This window comes from Salvia hispanica, chromosome 1 (assembly GCF_023119035.1).
Source record: "Salvia hispanica cultivar TCC Black 2014 chromosome 1, UniMelb_Shisp_WGS_1.0, whole genome shotgun sequence".
Classification (NCBI taxonomy): domain Eukaryota; kingdom Viridiplantae; phylum Streptophyta; class Magnoliopsida; order Lamiales; family Lamiaceae; genus Salvia; species Salvia hispanica.
This window is the reverse complement of record NC_062965.1, coordinates 8,976,876-8,998,530: the sequence shown is the minus strand read 5'-3', so window position 1 is coordinate 8,998,530 and position 21,655 is coordinate 8,976,876. Positions and strand designations below refer to the sequence as shown.

Below are 21,655 nucleotides of genomic sequence, written 5' to 3'. Positions count from 1 at the left end.
TAAAGTAAATGATGGAATAAAGTAAGAGTGATTAGATGTTTTGTCTTTTGTTAAAAAAGGAAAAGACTCAACTTTGTTGCGACGGAATAAAAAGGAATACGACTCAACTTTTATGGGACGGAGGGAGTACAAAATTATAAATCAAACATAATTTCAAATTTACAGAAGCTTACAATCTAAACATAATATTTTTCTTTAGTAAAGATTCAGTTTCAGCTTATTCTATATTGTACCTCACGACTATTTTATCCAAGAAACTTAACGTTGTCTAAATATATTAATTCCATAATTAAAACTAGAACTCCCATCTCTATATATTGAACACATATAATTTTAAGAAAATTTGAAGTAACATTACTAAAAAAGATATAGTTCACCATTTAAATGAGGAAAGTAAGAAAAAAACATGCTAGCATTACAACCGACGTTACACTATATATACATGAAATTCACACTTTTTACATTCAGTTAGTAACTTGAAACTACCTATATGTGCTACAAATGGTACAAAAATATCAATGCAACACATAACAATGGTGCTGTACATGTTATTCTAATAACTCTACAATCAAATAGCACAAAATCAAGTGACATTCCTGAGTGAAGTATCCACAACAACCAAGAGCCTTGCACGACGTTTAAGCATCCATCTATACACCACACCTAGGAGAAAAAGAGCAGCAACAAGCAAGCTAGCAATCAGGTCGAACATTCTTTGGATTCCCAACCCTCCTGTCCACAAAAACCTATTATACACAAAGTTTCAATAAACATAAAATATTTTGATGCATTACTTATTCCATTAGTGTGGATATATTCTTAAACTCAATACTAGTTTGAGTGTTATTCAATTTCAAGCTAAAGATAGATAGGTTATGAGCCATAGTTGAGAGCATGACAGAATTTACATGGTTAAACAAGCGTACGTGTGTGTAGAGCTATTATCGATGTAAATAAAACTTTGGATCCTTAAAATAAAAAGTGAAAAAGTTGATAGAAACTCAAATTCTAGTTGTTCATAGAATAAGCACAATGGAGAAAAAGGTAGTTAAAGATCCTTAAACAAAATGAAGGAAAAAAAGAAATTGAATCCAAGATACATACCAGTTGGTAGAAACTCAAACTCAAGCCGTTCATAGAGTAACCCCAGAAACAACTACAAGAGAATACATAAAACAAATATTATTAATTAGTAGAGCTAACCAAAATGCAGCCAAACACGACGATCTTACATACCCCAATGACGCACATTACGTAGTAGATGCATCTCAAATAATCAAGATCCACTAGAACTCTAAACACCCTCCCCATAAGTAAGGGTAATATCTGCCAAACAAAATTCACTCATAAATTCGACATTTGTAGGCTAGAATTCTAGAGGTTGATTAATCATAAAGTATCAAATGGAAACAAACCAGAAGGAAGATATTCCTAAAAAACTTGTAACAATTTTTGAACTCTACCCTACATGTAAGTTATATCTTGCTTTCAAATAGACTGTTTCTTTTCCACACAATCAAGTGCTTATAAGAATATGAGAAAGCATTAAACAAGATCATTGTTTATTTTACTTAATTTTTCTCAAGATTTTCTTGGAACTTTGTTTTGTTTAAAAAAATTCAATTGGTAGACACCCTTAACTCTCATTTTTAATAAATAATAAGTATCAACTTGACTTGTTAGTATCAACTTTTGCCAACATCAGCAATTTACAAATTATGGGGCAAAAATACACATAAATCGGCATAGCATGAAAACAAGGAATTGGAAAGATTGTTGAGATTTCATACATGGAGGGCACCAAAGAGGCCAGAGATGTAGAGGCCATTGTAGTGCTGCACTTCCTTTCGAACATCACTGCTATAACCGGCTTCTTCAGATGTTTGGAGCTCCAGATTTACGATTCGGCAACAGCACAACGGGCATTTGCAGGGTTGAATTGAGTATCTATATATCCACAATTGTAGGATGCAACCCCCTAATAAACACACACACACACACAAACCATATATAAGAATATAGTGCATGCATATATCAAAAAAATATGAATGAAGTGAAAACTTGCCACAAAACAAGTGACCGCAATTTGATCTGCAAGGGTTAGTGAAGGTATCCAAACAAATTGGGCATACATCATCGCCCGCGCCATCTTCATATTCAATTTCATTTCCGTTTTCGTTACATTTTTCTTCTTTTTTTCTCAAATCTTCGTAGCCATCTCGGTATTCTGCTACTCCCACCACACCACCCGCTTCTTTTTCCATTTCTTCTTCAGATCTTTCTGCTTCTTTCCCTGTTTCTCGCCTCTCAGCTAACTCCATTGCTTTACCATTATCCTCCAAAATGTTGGAAATTAGTCTTTTTGTTTTTTTATTCAGTTAATGATTGAAGGTGGCGATTCACCTCATAATCAATGGACCAAACGTTTCATTTCATTTTCGTTTACCACTCTCTGTTGCTCTTTTCTTTCATGCATCTCTCTTCTATTTTTAGTAAGCACACATTTTCGCCTTTTTTTAATTTAAGTTTTTTCAGTATAAATTTTGAAAACGAATAAAATTATATTATTTCATGTTCTGTTCTCTTCCTTATTTCTTGTTTTTGTTTAAATGTATATAGGTTAAAAAATAAAATATCATCGCATGTTTTTAACCCTAAACTGATCAATCAGTGTATCAACATCTTTTAATTTTGTTTTGTCATATAAACTTAAAGATAAAGATATACTACGTTTCTAGATTGTTTCTAATATTTTAACATAACATTGCAATTTTTTTATTAAAGATGGCGGTAAATTTAGCCAGCTAAAAAATTATGGCTTTATATATTTATAGATCTATAGATTATGCAAGGTAGAAACACAGAATTCTTATTAATAAAGGAAGTTTTAATTAACTCTTAGTATATTAAAAGTAAAATTATTTAAAAAGAAGAATTGACTGTATTTAAAAATTAATAAATAAAAGAGCCCGTACCTATGCTCAAACATATAAAAGAAGTAGCAGAAAGGAAATAAGAGGGCGTCGGAAAAGCAATAAATAGAAGATCATTTCATGTCTTGGTGTATAATAAACTTCTGGAGAAAATTTGATGATTGAAGCGTATATGTATCTCTATTTATCCTTTCTAACTTGCTTGGAGTAGTGTTCCTAGAAGAGCGGGAAGCCCAGGGGCGATTTGAAAAAAATTCGGGCAGTGGACCAACACGGTGTTCGCTAGGCATGCTTACTCAGCCGGTTTCGGTTCTAACTGGACCGGTTGACCGGTCTCAATTTTTCTTAAATTCCATAATCGGAACCGATTGGAACCAGCTGGTTAAGAACCGGTTAGTTTCGGTTCCGAACCGAAACCGATGTGTAATTTTAATCCAAATTTATTTGTAATTTTAATTAATTTAATACTAAAATAATAATAATCCAACATCTAGAAATATAACACACAATACCTAAAAATTCAAATAAACACACAAAACATACAAAATAACGATACAATAATATTCATGTCCTTAATTGATGGGTAAGACTAAGCGTGATGTCAAGTGTAATACTATAATCATTAAACGAATTACTCCCTCTGTCCGCAAAATATTGTCTATGTTTGACTCGGCACGGGTTTTAAGAAATATGGCAAAAAGTAAGTGGAAAAAGTTGGTGGAATGTAGGCCCTACATTTATATATTTGTTTTATAATAGAATGTGAGTGTAATGAGTTAGTAGAAAGTAAGGTCCATTCATCAAAAATGGAAGAAAAAAAAAAACAAAGTGGACAACATTTCACGGACGGACTGAAATGACAAAACTGGACAACATTTCACGGACGGGGGGAGTAACAAATAGTAGGTCGGACTAGTTTATGTTGGCAATTCTTTAAAAAAAAGTTCTAAAATTTTGCTTTTTTTAGAAAAAAAGGAGTTTTAAAATTGAAGTTCATTTTCCCTTTTTTGGCTAAACAAATATTTAATGGAATTTTCAATATTAATTGATCTTGTTGTGACCTTTTGGTTTAAAACGAAACAATTAATCAATTATTCACAAACACGTTAAAATCGTATGTTAAATGAATTGTTACATCAAATTTGTTACAAAGTTAAATTTCTATCATATGAAATGATATTTTATTTATATAAGCTTTTATGGAGATGAAAAACAAACTTATGATGTCCTACTCATTGTAGTTAATTCTTCTAAATTGGATTGGGGAAATAATCGTACATTCAAAGCATCACGGTTTAAACATTTTAAATATTTGAGAAAACATAGTTCGCAAATTTAACATGGTTTAAATATAAAAAAAATCACTCACCGTTTCAAATTATTTTATTTCAATTCAGTATTAATTCAATTAAGTTAGATTTATAAGTATCTTAAATTATAAAAAAAAATTGAATTGTGATCTGGTTTCTAGTTAGGAACCGGTCAGTTCCGGTTAGAACTGAAACTTGTTGTTTTTTAATAAATGGAACCCGTACCGAAACTGGAATAGGTTTTTCAGTTCCTGGTTCCTCAATTAACCGGTCACAGTACCGGTTAACCAAGAATTGGAGAACCGTTTAAGCACCCCTAGACTGTTCGCCCCACGAACTAGGGCGCGCCAACGTAATGTGTTCGAATTTGTGTGAGTAATGTATAAATTAATGTAGGTTGTAAATGTATAGATGAATATAGATTCCTCTGTTTTTATGCATAAATGACAAAATTAGATTCAGTATAGCCCCATCGTTTGAGACATTAATTAATAATATAGAGAGAGATTGAGTGGGCCATATTGTCGTATAAATAAGTTTATAGAAGTGAGGATCACCTAATTCTTTTCTTACACCATAAGCAGGAGATGGTGTAGGAAAAGAATTAGGTGATCCAGACTGAGTTTATAGACCCCATATGACACATTAATTAATGAGAGAGAGAGAGAGAGAGATTGAAAGGGTCATGTCGTCGTGTACGCTGTCATGTGCGTTGCCTGTTGTGGCCAAAGTCTGTCGAGAAGATACACGACTCATGTTATTACTTTTAGCCCATATAAATGAGTTTAGTTGGATTATCCCACAACCTAGCACTTCCGCGCAGTAATCCTATTAGAGGCGATCCTATTACAGGAATAGCATCAGGGACATCTATTACAATTTTCCCAAGTCCTTGCTAATAGTAAGAAAATGGGTTTGAATGTGGGGGATGTTCTTATTTTATGGAGGAGACTCAAAATCTCGTGCTAAAGGCATGGAGGTTCGAGTCCTCTTCCAGACATAATATTGTTTAATTCAATGCAAGGAGAAAAACCTTATCGGGGCTTGACATGCCGCGAATCCTCTTGAAAGAGAGGGGTGCCTTCTGGAACGCAGATGCCGCGAGCAAACACATTAACGAACAGGAAGTTTGTTTTTAATTGTTCCTGAGCAATTAGAAAGAAATTCTTTGACCAGAAAGAATTCGGTACTGATGTAGGATACCTATCCTGAAGTTTATGGATTTCATGTAATAAGCTTTTGATATTCAACAACCTCAATTAAAAAATAATCACAAAAATCCAAACATTAATATACCCAGCCATTTTGTTTCATTTTGTCCAAGTCACTTCTTATTTTGACAAGCTACAGAATAACCTAGTTCTTAGAGCGTCTCCACCGGCGGACATCCCGGTCGCCCCTCGCCGACGTCCGACCGGACGTCCGCCGTAGTGGGTGGGACGTCCGCCCACGCCCGTCCCGAGTGCCCTTCCCATGGGCTCGCCCCTCACGCGCATGTCCGACCGGACGTCCGCCACAGTGGCGAAGGTCGGACGTCCGAGATTTTAATTTCTTTTTTTTTGTTTTTTTTAATAAACTCTATAAATAGGGCTCCCCCAACTTCATTTCATTCACACCACTTGTGTTGACAAGTTTATCTCTCTAATCAACAAATTTCATTTCTACTACAATGGAGTACAATAGGAATTCCCCACCCACGAGCGGCGGAGACACACCCCCAGTTCCCACCGGAACAGAAGGAAACTATGCGGGGATGAATCCCCAATTTGCGGGGATGAATCCCCAGATGGCGGGGATGGGGGGATGAATCCCCAAATGTTCTACAATATGTTCCAGTTGATGAGTCAGATGGGTGGGATGATGACCGGGGCAGCGGGGATGGGCGGTACGCCGTCAAATATGGCGGGCGTCGGTGGGATGATGCCAGGGGCAGCGGGTATGGGCGGTATGCCGTCAATTATGGCGGGGGTGGGTGGGATGATGCCCGGGGCAGTGGGGATGGGCGGTACGCCGCCAAATATGGCGGTGGGTGGGTCGATGCAGCACAGGAGCCCGAGAACGCCTAGGGAATCTTTCTATCGCCCATATATAGATTTGTTGGCCGACGATTCCCATAGTACTGTTCCGGAGACTTAGTACGCCGGCATCGAGACTTTCTCTTTTGAGGAGCTGGGAGCGGATTTGGGGCTATCGCCGATCCGTGAGACTCCCGATGAGGCGGAGCCTGCTGCAAGGAGCAGGAGCAAAGGCAAGGGCAAGACCAGGGGCGGAGGTAGGGGCAAGGGCAAAGTGTCGAGCTCTTCCTCGAACACGGGGGCTACAACAGAGGAGGAGGAGGGTGAGGATGAGGCGGAGGAGAGGAGGACGATCTGGACGGTGTGGGAAAATGTCGCGCTTGCGAAGGCCTGGGTCGGGGTAGTAGAGGATCCCTATGTCGGGCCGAACCAGTATGTTGACCGATTGTGGCATCGCATTAGTGAGGCCTACCGCGTCTGCAAACCGTCTGGGGCGAAGGCTCGCACTTCCGAGCAATGCCGGAAACAGTGGCTTCGGTTGAGGCCTAAGCTCAGTCGTTTTGCCGCCCTCTACCACAACGACATGCGCATGGCAACCAGCGGCATGTCGAGGATGATGTCCGGAGACGAGCCTTGGCCCAGTACCCCGACAAAGAATTGAAGTTCAAAGAGTTTGACCAATGGGAGGCCTTTCTCGTGGTCAAGGACTCGCAAAAGTTTGCTGTGGGTGTCGACTCGGGCTGGAAGCGGACGAAGATCAACTCTTCCGGTGAGTACAGCAGCAGTGTTGGTTCGCACGAGCTCCCCGAAGCCGAGGAAGTGGCCCCGCTACCACGAACAGACTCTCGCCGTCGTCGTCGCCCGATGGGACAAAAGGCTGCACAGCGGATGGTGAGGGGAGGCGGCAGCGGCAGCGGGTCCTACGAGGTCGAATCGGAGGCCCCAGAAGACCCAGGTAACAACCGTCTCGCCCGCGCGCAGCTAACGAAGACCCTGATGCAGAGCACGAGTAAGTGGTATAACACCCACGATCCTGTGTACAAAAGGCTGTGCAAGGATGTGGTCGATCAATGTCGGCGCGATTTAGGAATGCCACCCATTGATGATTATGGCGTCGAGATGGGGGGCGGGCACGTCGGAGGCGGCAGCGGCACGGGCGACGGGGACGAGGAGGAGTGAGAGCCGAGGGTATTATGTAATTTTTTTTAAAATTATGTAATTTTTAATGAAGTTTTTGAATTATCCCGTATTCCATGTCGACATTTTAATTCCGTAAATTATAAACTGTTAAAAATTGAATAATTGCGGAAAGTCCTAGTGGGAAGTTCTAGTGCAGTTGGAAGGGCTAGTGATGTGGCAGTGGAATGGGAGGGGCTAGTGATACGTGGCAGACAGTTTTGTGGGAACTCCTAGTGGGAGGGGCGCCACCGGAGACGCTCTTAATCTATTTTAAAGATGACTTACTTTTTTTTGATTTATCCCGAACAAAATTATCTCTTACTAAATATAACAATTTTATCTCTACTTTATTTTACTAATGTACTTTACTCTCTCCCCAGTTAATAAACAAAATAAAACTGCATAAATCCATATTGCTCATCAAAGAGGTCATATTTCTTGAAACAGATGAAATATAAACTAATTCAATTCGCAAAACCCCAGCGACGATGGTCGAAGGTAAGAATCATTAACATAAAAGCGCAATAATTCTCTTGTTTCTCCTTCATTTTTTACAATTCCGCAAGAAGGAGAGTACATTCAACTGTTTCAATATAATTAAGTGAAATTCCCAAAACATTCGAAATAATTATTTTCATCAACTCAAGTAGTGAATAACAAATACAAGTACTAGTTTTTTTTTGTTGTTTTACAATTTTGTACACGATAAAACTAGGGTGTGGGCTCAGAAATTCCTAATAAATACGAGGCCAGGGTGTTTCGTATATGAAAATGGTACTAACAACAAATTTTCAAATAGCCGTCTTCTGTTCCTAGAAGAAAAAGGCGCGAAAAGGGTAGAATAGTAATTGCAGACAGCACCGACGCATTCTTTGCTTCCCCATCTGCCATGTACACATGCTGAAGGCTCGCACGATACTGCCCATCCTGTTGCATTACATACTAATCAAATCAAATCCATCACCAGAGAGAGAGAGAGAGAGAGTTACTTCATCGGCAGGGCTTTGTAAAGAAGAAAGGCCGATTTTATTTCTACATATTGAGATTATGTTTTGCCCCCACACTGAGAAACCAGAAACCCCATCGCTGTATCCTCTGAATACTCTCTGTTCCGCGCTCCAATTCCTATCAACATACATTAGCTAGACCCCTAAGCAAACAGCATCTTACTGTAAGCAACACAATTACTTAAGCTCAAGGATTACCTTCTCAAATCCCATATTCGCAGAGTCTTGTCAAGAGAACTAGAAACAAGCTGATAATCTGCAGTTGCAGCCAGCTGCAACAATTCAAAATATCATGTCAAAACACTACTACTATCTTTTAAGCATTTGGATACTCATACCAGTCCATACCTCTGTCACATATCCATCATGAGCCTGCCATGAAGAAATAATCTTTCCACTTCTCAAGTCAAACAGCCTACATTGCCCAGTGCTGGACGCAGCTGCAATCCACGAGGGAAATGCCATACTTTCCTCGGGAGACATTCTAACAGAGCTAGATGAGCAAATGGATGATATAAGGGGAGGGAAACCAGAATCAACAGATTCACTCCTCCATAGATGAAGTTTCTGACCTTGATTGACATCAATGAATCTGTGCCCAAAATAGTCAATTAGATAAGAATGTGGTGGATACAAAGTGTATTTGTGGTCAAATTATTCAAGTACCTTAGAGATCCATTTCCAGTACCCACAATAAGTCTATCACTGAACCCCAGATAGTCCATAGTAGTGTAAGAAGAATTCCCGTGAAAAGAACTACTAAGCATTCCACTTGGTAATGGATTAAAATGAAGCATGTTATCTTCATCTCTTTCTGCCAATTGTGTCGAGGATGCCAAAGATCGTTCAGAGAACATAGAAATTAGTCTTCCAGTCTGTCCATTCCATATATGTACTGTTCCATCACAAGAAGCTACGCGTCCAGAGGATGCCAAATCGAAAATGTCATTCACAACCTGTCAAAGGAATCAGGCAGTAACAGAGGCATAAGAATTTCCAACTAGCAAGTGTCTTTTTAGGATTCACATGGAGCACCAAAGCTAAAGGAGTTTATTAGATGAAGCAACTCTGTAACAGACCATGCAAATGTCAACCATCATTCCAACCATAAATAATGTGTAGAATCTTAAGCAAAATTCACAACAAAGAACATGCCCTACCAAGAATAGTTAATATTAATTTTAGAGGTATACGAAAATGCAATCCAAAATAGACATATGGCAATTTTACACATAATTTGGCAACAGAACCATTTGGAAAAAGGAAGCAAGAGAAACAGAAAATGCACACACCATAACTCATCCAGACAGAGAAAATTGGAACTAGATCTGGGAACATATAGTTAATAGTCTTTTATAAACCGGTTATTGTGGAAAGGATGTGAATTTATCAATAGTTCAGGGTTTAGGGATTGGTTGTGTTTACTTCAAGTAATGGTCAATTTTGGTCCTAAACATATGACCAAAATACGAATTAGGGTCAAAACATTCACTTTTTGAAAAACGGGTCCATAACAAATGAAAATGTCGTAGTCCTTTTTTATGACGGTTCTATAAAAAACTAACGGTCAATGCTAATTGCACAGTGGCATAACCGTTAGTTTTTTGACGGAACTGTCAAAAAAGGACCAATTGACCTAATTTTCAAAAAGTGAATTTTTGGACCAAATTCATATTTTGGTCATATGTTTAGGACTAAAATTAACCTTTACTCTTACTTCAAAGGAATTTACACTACAGATTTCAGGTTATTTATTTTAAAGACTTGAATAAGGAAAAGAAAGTAGAAAGGAAAAGTTAATGCTGCATCCATGTTGCATAATAACTTATCTCTTACTAGTTATTATCTGGATATCAAGTTATTACACAAAAAAAGTAACTTAACCAATAGGCTATGACTTATACGGAGTGATAGGCAGGCATACCAAAAACATTCCCTAATATATCAGCATATCGCAATATTGATATGATAACAACGAAGAAGAGGTTGAACAAAATATAAACAAATAATATAATAAAAGATATATACTCCTCGAAAAGGCCACAAAAGAATAGCTAAACCAAACCTTATTTCTGAATAATGCAAAACTAGGGAACAAAGCCCTATTTATAAAAAGATTGCAACTTGAATAAAACTCAAAAGATAAATACTAGGCTCCTGGTCAAACAAAGACTCGAAAACAAAATAAAACTCTAAGTGATAAACTTAGTATAGAAATTAATGACATCTAAATAACTCATAAACTAGTAAGATTTATGCTGAAGCCTTGCCCACAAGGCTGCAGTGAAAACTGACCACAGGGGTTCATGTTTGGTAACATGAGTCAATGTTTATATCCGCTGAAACTCCAAAAGAGCAAGGAACGAAAACTGCACAACGAGCCGAAGCCACGGGCATGGACAGTTGGATGGAGGACAATGGATAGAATGGAGGTAGCGACAGTGTCTATGGTTGGGGTGGTGGCTGTGGCACAGTGAGGCATGATTGCACCAAAACAAACCACGATTGCGGCAGGCTGTGGCGACATCTAAGGTGTTGTCCCAAATTGTGGTGGTGGTGGTTGAGGACGGTTGGACTGCAGGGGTGCTAGGCGCAATGTCAGGAGGTGGAACCACAAGTAATGGAATTTCTTGCGCTGAGGTGGTAGTGGTGGCGGTGGTGGAGGGCATGACTGCAACAGAGTGGCTGGTTTACTTGTTGCATTGTAAGTTGAAATCTCTATGGGAAAAGACGTGGGTGGGGGCTACTTTCGCAAGCAATGGTGGGGGCGGATGGTTAGACTATGTGGCAAGGTGCCGTTGCATGCGCTCGCAGATAGTGAGCACCATCTGGAAGTCTCCCTGTACGTCTGCATACAGATCCTCAATCGCCTTCTCTGATCCGTCAATGTTCTCCCTCATGCAAGGTACATACTACATACTCCCTCCCGCAAGGTACGTTCACCACACCATTTGATATAGAGTGATAGGTGGGCTTACCATAAACATTCACTAATATCTCAGCATACGAAGCGTGTCGCACAATTGACATGATAACAATGAAGAAGGCGTGGAACGAAAAAAATAAGATGAATATAATAAAAGTTAAATACTCCTCCTATGACTAAGAGGCCATCCTCCGAAAAAGCCACAGCAAGTTGAACCAAACTATAATTCTGAGCAAGCCCTATTTTAGAGACTCTATAAATGACTTCAACTTCAATAAAACTCTAAAAATATATTAGTGACTCCTAATCAAACAAAGACTCCTAATCCAAATAAAACTCTTAAGAGATAAACTTATCTTTAACAAACTAATGACAGCTAAACAACTAATAAACTATTAAGATGCATATCGGTATCACTGACACAAACCTCATCATGACCATTATAGCTTGACATGCAGTCCACCCTTGACAAATCCCACTTCTGAATATTTCCTTTGAATCCTGGCCCAACTCCTGCTGTGAAAACAGTATACTCATTCTGACAAACAGCAAAAGATCTCAGAGCTCCATGATGTGCACGAACAGATTGTACGATAGATGCTCTGATTTTCCATGGAAGTTCATCCTTTAGACCTCCAGCACGAGTTGCAAAATCAAGCCCATTCCAATTAGATGCAGGACTAGGAAACCAATACCAAGGTTCCTGCAGTCCTAAACTTGAAGTTGTTCCAATCCTCTCAGCCGGATTCTGGTACAACTCATACATACTTTTACTCGGTGTGATGGTCTTGGTACTCTTTTTACCCTGTGATTGTGGTCTTGACCATCCAACCCCATTGAGTAAGAGTTTGGCAGATGTGTTTTCAGATGCTGAGCCCTTCTGAGAGAGTCGTCTACCACTTGGGCTATCTGGAACACTTCGATAGGAATCCCCTGCACATTCCCACTGAAAAACAAAGGTCTAAGTGCAAATAACAGAAGTTAATTTAGTAGCATTAGTAATTCAAAATCTGGCACTGTTTGTTGAAGAATTACCATACTGGTTTAGTGGTTAGTTACTCTACTTTGAACAAGTAGATTACTATAAGTAAATTTCCCTCTTCAGCTTGGGTACACAATATTTTCTGGCAATGGCTAAAAAATTTATATTATATTATGCGAACAAAATTAGTAAGAATAAAATATCATACCCTCCAATTATGATGTCGTAAAAGGAACTGCTCAATGAGCAACCATGTAGCACAGCACTGGCGGAGTCTCTCTATTCCAAGTAGAGAAGCAAATTGAGGATACAAAAGTAACCTGCCGAGAGTCACTTTCTTTTACTTGTATCTAAGCTTACGCATCGGCATCTTTAATCAACAATTTATTAGAAGGAGACGGAGACTCACACCAAGTCCATTCGGTTTTCAATGCAATCTTCCTCACCCACTTTCACTTTAGACCCTGACATGTTCCCAGTCAAATTGACAGAATATGTGTTCTTCTGAGAAAAAGCAAACTCATCGAATAACTCCTTTAGTTTTGGTAGAACATGCAATGCAGTTGAATCTGGGCCAATCTGCTGGCAAACTCTGATAAGACTCTTGGTAGCATTCTGCCAAACAAAGTAATCAGTAGGCACAATGTTTGAAAATGCTAAACTTTCAATGCATACTACTAATACAGAGAGCAATGCCACAGGTCACAAACTGGATCTGCTGGACTGATATCATGATATGATTATGAAAATTTGCTGAATAACTCAAATACTCCCTCCGTCCCATAAAAATAGACACTCTTTCCATTTTGGTACATCCCATAAAACTAGTCCACTTCTATTTTTGGTAACCTTTCTCTCTTATGAGGAAGACCCCATTCTCCACTAACATACTCCAATAACTTTTCCTTTCTATCTCTCTCATACTTTACCAATTATGCATTAAAACCTGTGCCGTCCCAAATGTCTCTATTTTTATGGGACAGAGGGAGTACAAGATTCAGTGATAATAATAAGATTGACACTTTCTACCTCCAACCTTTAAACCAGGGGAAAAAGAATCTAATTCATGCACAAAGGCGGAATGCCGGAAATCAAGTATGTAAAGATTCTTAATTTAAGACAATGACAATAATAAGATTGAGACCTTCTACATTCAGCCTTCAAAACCCCAGAAAAGAATCTAATTCATGCACAAAGAATGAAATCAAGTACTCCCTCCGTCTCATAGAAATAGGCTAATTGGGGATGGCACAGGTTTTAATGCCTAATTGGTAAAGTAAGAGAGGAGAAGAAAAAAGTAGTTGAAATAATGTAGTGGATGGTGGGGCCCATAAATGAAAAAGTAAAATAGAAGGACAAAAAGTTCCCATAAATGGATATGGACATGTATGGGACGGACGAAAAAGGAATTTGATCTATTTCTATGGGACGGAAGGGGTATGTAAATATCCTTAATTTAAGACTTGCATTAGGTAAAAGAGAGAAAATGAGTGAACAGAAACTTTGAAACATTGTAAACTTACTTATCTCTATGATATTTCCACTATGAATGGAGCTCCTTTTCCTATTTATTTAGTTGAACTACCATTTTCTACATTTATGAAGCACTGTCCGTGATATAGATATGTATCATTATACTTTATTAGCTATTACTCCCTCTGTCCACAATTACTTGTCTCATACTCCCTCCGTCAGCCATTAGGAGTTCCATTCCTTGGCAACACAGGTTTTAAGAAATGTTAAGAAAAGTGGGTGGAAAAGAGATAGTGGAATATAGGTCCCCCTTGTATATATTAGTTTAAATGAAATGTGAGTGGAATGTGGAACCCTATTATCATTTATGATAAAAGTGAACCGGGGCTCCTATTCGCGGACGGATTAAAATGGAGAAACGGGACTCCTATTCGCGGACGGAGGGAGTATTTCCTTTTCGGTCCGTCCACAAATACATCTCATTTATCTTTAACTAATTTTGGTAAATGGACTCCACATTCCACTCATTTACTTATAAAACTGTTATATAAAAGTATGACCCACATTCCACTAATTTTATCCAGCCATTTTCTTTACATTTCTTAAAACCCGAGATAGCGTTGGTAGTATTATTTATGCAATTGTTACTATTAGTTTGTTAGAGATAAGCTTATATCCCAGAGTTTAATAGTACTTAGCTTTTAATTTTATTCAGGTTGGAGTTTTTATCAAGGTGTTATGTATAAGGCTTTACTCTGTACTTTTGTGGTGTTCAGAAATGAAGTTTAGTTCAACTACTTTTGTTGTGGCCTTTTCCAAGGATGCCTCTACTCATAGGAGGAGTATTTATCTTTTATTTAATTTATCTGTGTTTATTGTCTATCATCATTATCTTCTATCTTTCAACTCTCCATTATTGTCCAGCAACTTCTTCATCGTTATCATGTCAATTGTGTGATATGCTGAGATATTAGGGAATGCATACGGTAAGCCCATCTATCACTCTGATACTGTATCAGTCTGTTATAGGCAAGCAAATATGTTTTCATATATTCAAGCAAATCATTTTCTTCATTTAAGGAAATCGTTTATTTTACCGGGCAGGAAACCTGCCTAATGGACAAAGCTGCCAGCATATAGTTCTATGCATATATATAGGGAAAGATAAGGTTAAAACACCGTTTAAAATAGGAATGACGTACCGTAAAGCATAACTTATTCTCTGTGAAACTGATATGCATTAATACAGGCAACTGTTACTTGGAGGTGGAGTTGTTGTCATTTATTGATGAAGCTTGAAGTTGGAGTTAGTGGGGAACAAATACTAGGCAGTTGATAATTGGTGGAGGAGTGCAGCTGTTAATGCTACATATTATGATTGTCATCTCTTTCAACTTTTGTAGGAATTATATATATAAATCCTAGGAGATTAGAGTGGTATGTTGGGCATATAATTTGTATTGTGGACGAATGTTGCCGCAGGCCTTCATTTGAAGGAGTTATCAACTAATTCTCTTTGCAATTGTTATTCAAATCACATTCGCAAGTTCAACACAATTCATTGTCTTCTCCCTCACTTCTTCTCTATAACAGAAACATGACTTCGATGTGAAAAATAATGAAATAAACCCGGAAATTTCCACCCTCATGGAATTCGAATTTAGAACTATGAATTCATTAAGCAAAGTAATGGAATCACTGTGGTCCAAAACTGATCCCTAGTTTTCTAGTCTAAAATGAGTGTTTATTTTATCCAGTCCTTATATGTATAGAATACATAATAAATCTATTTTGTTTCTCCAACTTTCAGTGTTTTTTGAAAGAAAAAAATGTCTCTGGATTTTTACATTTTCTATTCAAGAACCCAATTTCGTGTAAAATTTGATTTATGTCCCGCTTGACATAATTCAGCATCGAAACTATGAGTCAGCTTACCGAACTCTTAGATGTATTATAGTTTAACTGAGGTGGAATTTTTGGGGGTTGATCTGCCTAATTATCGAACAAGTTGAGTCATCGTTCTGATGTCGAATTATATCAAGTGGGAAGTAAATCATAACCTGCAAAGTTGGGGGGTTTTTGAAGAGAAAATGCAATCTGGTGGTACCATGGAAGCACAATCACGAACAAAAAACATATAAAAAGGGAAGTACTAACAATCCTTGCAAAGTGTGAATGACATGCCAATAAAACATAAATTTTCATGCTTTAAGAATATAATAGAGAATTACCTGACGCACCTGTATTCCAATGTCTCGGTGCATGATAATCTTAACGTAGGGGGAATCTCTGTCCTGCATGAGTTCAAAGTTCACTCTGGTTACTACTTCAGTCTGTGCTGAAAATATGTAGTCCGAAAGTTGTACCTCAATCAGCTCCTTAACAATTGTCTCAGTCGTCAAAACAGGAACAAGGCCATCTAGTGTTGTCAGACAATCTATCAGCGCTGAAGATCCCCAACTCTGAACTGGTTCAGGTTTACTAACACTCAAAGTACAGATACATGAATTGACGACAGTATTTAACAATGGCAGAATTTGTTTCACAACGAACTTTTCCCCAATAAGTCCACCTATATATCAAGAGAAACTACTTTGTAACTTGACCGCACATTTTTGGAAACAACATAGTTTAGCATCCAAATATCAGGAACATACCAATTCTAATCAACACATCAATTCCGTCATTGCATATTCCTTTTCCAAAAGAGAGCATTAGAGGCAAAATCGTCTGCGCAATTGAATAACAGTATTCAGTACATAAACATGGAGTATTTTTAATCCTTCTAGGATAGATTTGGTTGCATTTACATCACGAGACACTAAACCTGATGAACTGTAACTGGTACACCAAGCTCTTCGCTAAACCCAATCAGCAGAACAGAAGCTGCAGATGTTGAACTTTTATGAGGAGCAATGCACAAATTTGATATAATAAGCTGGTGTATTATCTCAAAGTATGCTTGCTTCCCAATCCTATTCCATAGCTCCTGCATAAATGAGCCTTGAAGAAGAGAAACCTTCAAGTGTGAGTACCCTGCACCCTAAAAGAAAAACAACATAAAATTAGAACCAGAGGGAACGAAACATATGAATAAAAGTGATCTAACATGCCTGTAGAACTCTCTGGACAGATGGCACAACAAATTTCATCACTGCTTCGGATTTCAGACATTTAAGGAATTCTGCCAGCAGCAAATAAGCCCATTCAGCTTCGGCATCTGAAGCAGAAGTTACTATGAGAGGTAAGCAATAAGGAGCACACATCGCAGCACCAAAAGCTCCCATTCTTTTCAGCGCTCCTTGTTTTGCAAATGTTGCAGCATATTGAAGACGCAAATCATTTCTTGAGAGGCAGTGAAATGCAGCTAAAAAGTAGTAGGATGATTTCACTGATTTTGAGAAGTAAGGAGACTCTAGAAGGCATTTGACAGAAGGCCTCCTAAGAAAGTAAATGGAAAGGCAGCAGTTCAGCTAAAAGAACACTGGTGAAAAATTTATAGATTTGACTATTCACGATGTATACACAGATTTGTATTTATTTATTTTGTTATAGTGGATTTATTTATTTCTTTTTTATGGGGGGTGTGGATGAAGGAGGCACATGATAAGGGGTGGTCATCTTACCTTTTCCAATCATTCTCAATGCAGGCTTTAACAATAACTTTCATATGATGGGGGATATCTTGCACTGAACATGGTAGGATTCCACTATCTAAATACGAAGCCAATGAACTGGAACCAAAAAGTGGCTTTCCCATATGAAGTTCTGCTAAAATACATCCAACGGAAAATATATCATCAGCAGCTCTTTTGGAATTTATCTTGGGGGAGCATGCTTGCCTCCAAAGCGTTAGTTCTTGATAACCAACTGAGTCATCACCCTCCTCAATATTCTCAAGAAGAGAATTTGAGTCGATAGTTGATTTCTCACAGCAGTTCCTTGTAGAGTCAGGTTTTGTAGGTGATACATTTCTATCAATATCAGTCGAAAGTTCATTTTCACTGGTGTTATTCTTCGAACAGTCACTAGAATGAACATTATAACAAGGATCTAAATGCCATGATTTCTCACAGAAAGAAGTTGCTTCTTCCAATTTATTTAAATGATTAGTCTTAATAAGAAAATCCCCACCCTCAACAGAGTCTACTTCTGATTGACTATTGTTTTCAGGTTGCCCATTGTTGTTGTGATGGGTTTTCCTATGAGCAATTTGACGTGGAGGGTGAGGTTGGCTAAAAAGCTGGCGGCGGCCTGTAGACCTTGGTAAATTGGAGGTTGATGCTGGCAACATCACATTCTTAGCAGCAATAGCGGCTTCACCAGACATTTTGTAGCCAAAGGTGATGTCAATCCATTTATGTATTTGGAGGGAAACTCGATTGCTTTCAAGAGCATCTCGATGCAGCTTAATGAACTCCTCTGAAGTTCCTGCCCATGAAGGCACAGCCAAATCAGGCATACCAGAATGCAGAGAGTTAAATATGTGTGGATCACAATAAAATTCAGGAATACACTCATCAGGCGTCCACTGGTACAATCTTTGCATGTTAGAGGGGTACTCATTGGGTTCATAAACTGAACGAACAGCTTGTCTTAAAACACTCAAAGGCAACCTCCTGGCCTTATAACTGCAAACAGCGAGTTCAGAAAGGCACTCATCAGACACATGATGAGGCATTTCAGATGTGGAGTAAGTGAAATCCAACTGTTCATCACCTTTTGCTAGGCGCCACTTACTCTTGCTAAGATCTCTCCAACCAGCAATGTTATTTTCATCAGGTTTGACACTAAAATCAATAACCCAAGGCATGACTGAGTAAAATGTGTGGTCACCCCACCTCCTTCCTGCCAATCTGTTTAAAACGAGAAGATACTCAAAATTGCTCAGCTCCCCTTTCCACCAGCTATAGAAACAAGATTGCCAATTTACAGAGTTTAAGAGGCTTAAATCAGCATAAAGGGCATGGGAAGGACAGCCTTCGAAACAATGACTACCAATAGAAAGATCAAGAGACTTGCTACTTGGATCCAAAACTGAGTTCAGCAGCTGCTTCTCACCAATTTGCAACCAACACCAAGATGTGTCGGTCAGCAGAATGTTGGAGGGGCTTAAATTTCCATGAGCAATGCCTAGACCATGCATGTAAGATAGAGCTGAAAGCAGCTGGTAGATAAGAAATTGTATCTTCCAATCACATTGTAAGGCAGCAGGGCTGTAGTGCATAATGTTTTCGAGGGTAAATGGTGTCTTTGGAAGCACCAGACAAATATCTGTAGGTGACTTTAGCATTCCTAAAATTGGACAAATGTTTGGATGCCTTATGCAGCCAGGAAAGCCATTCTCTTTAAATGATGGCAGCCCCAGCAAACTGAGAAAGTTTGCACCGTCTCGTCCAGCAGATTTTCCCTCTATAAGTTGACACAGTGAATGCAAAAGCTGGCCTTCAAATGAGCCAGATGAGAAACTCGAAGCAATTTCTTCAAATAACTCAAAGGATACAGGGCCAATGAGTGCAGTTGGAGCCAATGAAGTAATTGCCCTCGAGCAAGAAAACCTAGTGGAAATTTTACACGTTGCACAACCATCAAGGACGCGACCATTGGAGAAATGGCGGCATTCAGTTGATGCAGTATCTAAATCAGAACTTGTATCACTAGAAATTCCAACACTGACCTCTGCTTGAACTTGCTTCACAGTAGACGACGACTCTGCGATGTCTCCTTCAATTGCACAAAATTCATCACTGCATACATTCAATTTGTAAACAAAATCAGTTCCCCCAACTTTGAAAAAATAAATAGAGGCGAAATCCAACATACACGTATTTTGAGAAGCAATCGGTGGTGCGATAAGGCACATAATTGAAAACGAATTGCGGCGGCGTGGCTAGGTCGGAATTGGAGACCTGCATTCGATTGGGGGGAAAAGGTCGTCACTCATCATATGTCAATAGCTAAGGCAACATATTACAACTCGAGGAGAGAACCTGTACGACAGCCGCTGAGGCGAAGGGGAGCGGACAGTCGGAGACGCTGTGGAGGAAGGTGAGTCTGCCAGAAAAATCAGCTTCGATACGCCGTTGAAGACACTCCAAACACATTTTTGCGGCACTATCCATTTTCCTGATCAAATGATGTTTGTATCAACTATCACCATAAACAAAACCCAGACTTTGAAATGTTTTTCAGATCTTACTTCTCATCTAGTAAACAACACCGTATAGTCCAGGCGTAAATGAACGACGAACTCCATTACACCCATTTTTTTGGATGATTACATTTTAATTAGAAAAATACAATACTCTCATTTTTGGGATTCATATACCATAACTTTTTTTTCATTCATTTTTGTTAATATTTTCTAAAACTGTCTCAAAACGAAATGAGACTCCTATTCGCGGATGGGAAGAGTATCACTCAATTCACACATTGGTCGTGAGGATAACTAGTATGGGCCTAACATGTTAGTTTATTTTCTACTGAGTTCTGTTATTTGGTCTGTATCAATTGATGCTTTTATTGAGAGTTCATACCACTCGGAGTGGTGGTCGGGCAACAAACTCGACGTGACTAACGAGTACGTTTGGGGCCGACTCAGAGTGGTGACTCACAGAGTGGTGGCCGAGCAAAGAATTCATTGTGACCAACGAGAACTCGGAGTTGTGGCCTAGCAAAGAACTAGTCGTGACTAACAAGAAAGTTGGCCGAATGTTACAGACTCAATTCCCACATCGGTTGTGTGAACAACTGGTGTGAAGTATATAGACTAAATGAGTTTTCTCTTCTAACAGGCTAGTCTTTTTCGGGCTGACTGTTTAGTCTGTATCAATCAATATTGATTAATAGAAAGAGTAAAGGGCAAATATGGTCCCAAACATATGACCGTTTTACGAATTTGGTCCTGAACATTATCTTTTCGATTATTCGGTCCCTCACAAATGAACTCGGACCAGGATCAGTCCTAAATCAACAGCACGTCTAAAACAGACGGTCAACGGCATTTAAGCAGGTTTTGACCAAAACAACCATTTTAATTAATTCGGAAAAATGAAGAAAAAAAATTGTAAAAAAAACATAAAATGACCAACGACGAACACTTTCTTCTTCGTCTTTCCTCCCTCTCTTCAGCGACAAACAGGGGGTTCGGCATCCGGCGACGACTGCAGCCCGTGAACAACTATGGAGCGTTCTTTGTACAACAGAGAGTCCGCCGAGGGTAGCGGTGGTCGCGACCTCCGATTCCGGAACGAATTTTGCAATTGCAAGAAACTTGCTTCACTCTGAATCGTGAGAATCAATTTTAAACCGAGTAAAGGGAAGCTCTACTTTGTTTGTGGGAGAAAAGATTGCCAATTTTTTAGGTGGTGCGAGCCAATCGACTCAATCAAGGACGACGACGATGTCGTGACCTCTTCACCGTCGTCGGGTGAGACCGAAACTGATCGTTTAGACTTGATTTTGCCAGCAATCGAAGAGAACAATCAGGCCATGAAGAAATTACACAGTGTCTTTATGTACGGATTATGATTTTTTGTTGTAATGCTTGTTTGTATTTTCCAGTTGAGGCAGTGGGGGTTGCAACGGGTTTTGATGCGGGGCGAGGGTTGCACGGGGTTTTGAGGCGGCGGGGGTTGAGGCGGGCCATCGTCGGAATGGGACTTCTTTGGGAAAAAGAACAAGAATTTCTATGAAGGAGTCGTCATTTTCTAGTGGTTGAGTGAGGAACTTTTGATTTTGAAAAAGTTTTATTTTGTATTTGTTTTAATATATTATGTTTCTTCCAATTTTTGTTAATCGATATTAAGAACTTAATTTGGTGTAACTAAC

General features: G+C 38.9%; 2 protein-coding genes across 3 annotated transcripts; both read right to left on the bottom strand.

Annotated features, from left to right (window-relative positions):
- Positions 1–413: 413 nt before the first annotated feature.
- Positions 414–2,297, bottom strand: LOC125208438 (E3 ubiquitin-protein ligase RNF170-like). The gene is made up of 5 exons (XM_048108055.1): positions 2,066–2,297; positions 1,791–1,978; positions 1,237–1,326; positions 1,105–1,156; positions 414–732 (listed from the first exon to the last, which is right to left on the bottom strand). Exons 1-5 carry the CDS (start codon positions 2,262–2,264, stop codon positions 584–586), a joined length of 678 nt encoding a protein of 225 aa, XP_047964012.1. The 5' UTR covers positions 2,265–2,297; the 3' UTR covers positions 414–583.
- Positions 2,298–8,011: 5,714 nt separating this feature from the next.
- Positions 8,012–20,079, bottom strand: LOC125200842 (protein GFS12). 2 transcript variants are annotated; one of them, XM_048098640.1, is made up of 17 exons: positions 20,025–20,079; positions 19,816–19,951; positions 19,649–19,734; positions 17,452–19,572; positions 16,939–17,266; positions 16,653–16,868; positions 16,483–16,555; positions 16,192–16,397; positions 16,057–16,119; positions 12,762–12,967; positions 12,561–12,672; positions 11,798–12,316; positions 9,111–9,400; positions 8,793–9,036; positions 8,643–8,716; positions 8,427–8,562; positions 8,012–8,364 (listed from the first exon to the last, which is right to left on the bottom strand). In XM_048098640.1, the coding sequence occupies exons 2-17, from the start codon at positions 19,945–19,947 to the stop codon at positions 8,215–8,217; spliced, it is 4,956 nt and encodes a 1,651-aa protein (XP_047954597.1). In that variant the 5' UTR covers positions 19,948–19,951; positions 20,025–20,079; the 3' UTR covers positions 8,012–8,214. The 2 variants fall into 2 exon arrangements, with proteins under 2 accessions (XP_047954597.1, XP_047954598.1); XM_048098641.1 differs by having other exon boundaries at positions 16,066–16,119; positions 19,816–20,061.
- Positions 20,080–21,655: the final 1,576 nt, after the last annotated feature.

What these genes read in the sequence shown, in the direction of transcription:
- LOC125208438 (XM_048108055.1), bottom strand. Translation starts at nt 2,264, where the DNA reads ATGGAAAAAGAAGCGGGTGGTGTGGTGGGAGTAGCAGAATACCGAGAT. An exon ending in GCCTCTTTGGTGCCCTCCAT is followed by an intron (nt 1,327 to 1,790) that starts GTATGAAATCTC and finishes TTTGTTTGGCAG; the next exon opens with ATATTACCCTTACTTATGGG. An exon ending in ACGTAATGTGCGTCATTGGG is followed by an intron (nt 1,157 to 1,236) that starts GTATGTAAGATC and finishes ATTCTCTTGTAG; the next exon opens with TTGTTTCTGGGGTTACTCTA.
- LOC125200842 (XM_048098640.1), bottom strand. Translation starts at nt 19,947, where the DNA reads ATGGATAGTGCCGCAAAAATGTGTTTGGAGTGTCTTCAACGGCGTATC. An exon ending in GATTGCTTCTCAAAATACGT is followed by an intron (nt 19,573 to 19,648) that starts GTATGTTGGATT and finishes GAATGTATGCAG; the next exon opens with TGATGAATTTTGTGCAATTG. An exon ending in TACCAGTTACAGTTCATCAG is followed by an intron (nt 16,556 to 16,652) that starts GTTTAGTGTCTC and finishes TCAATTGCGCAG; the next exon opens with ACGATTTTGCCTCTAATGCT.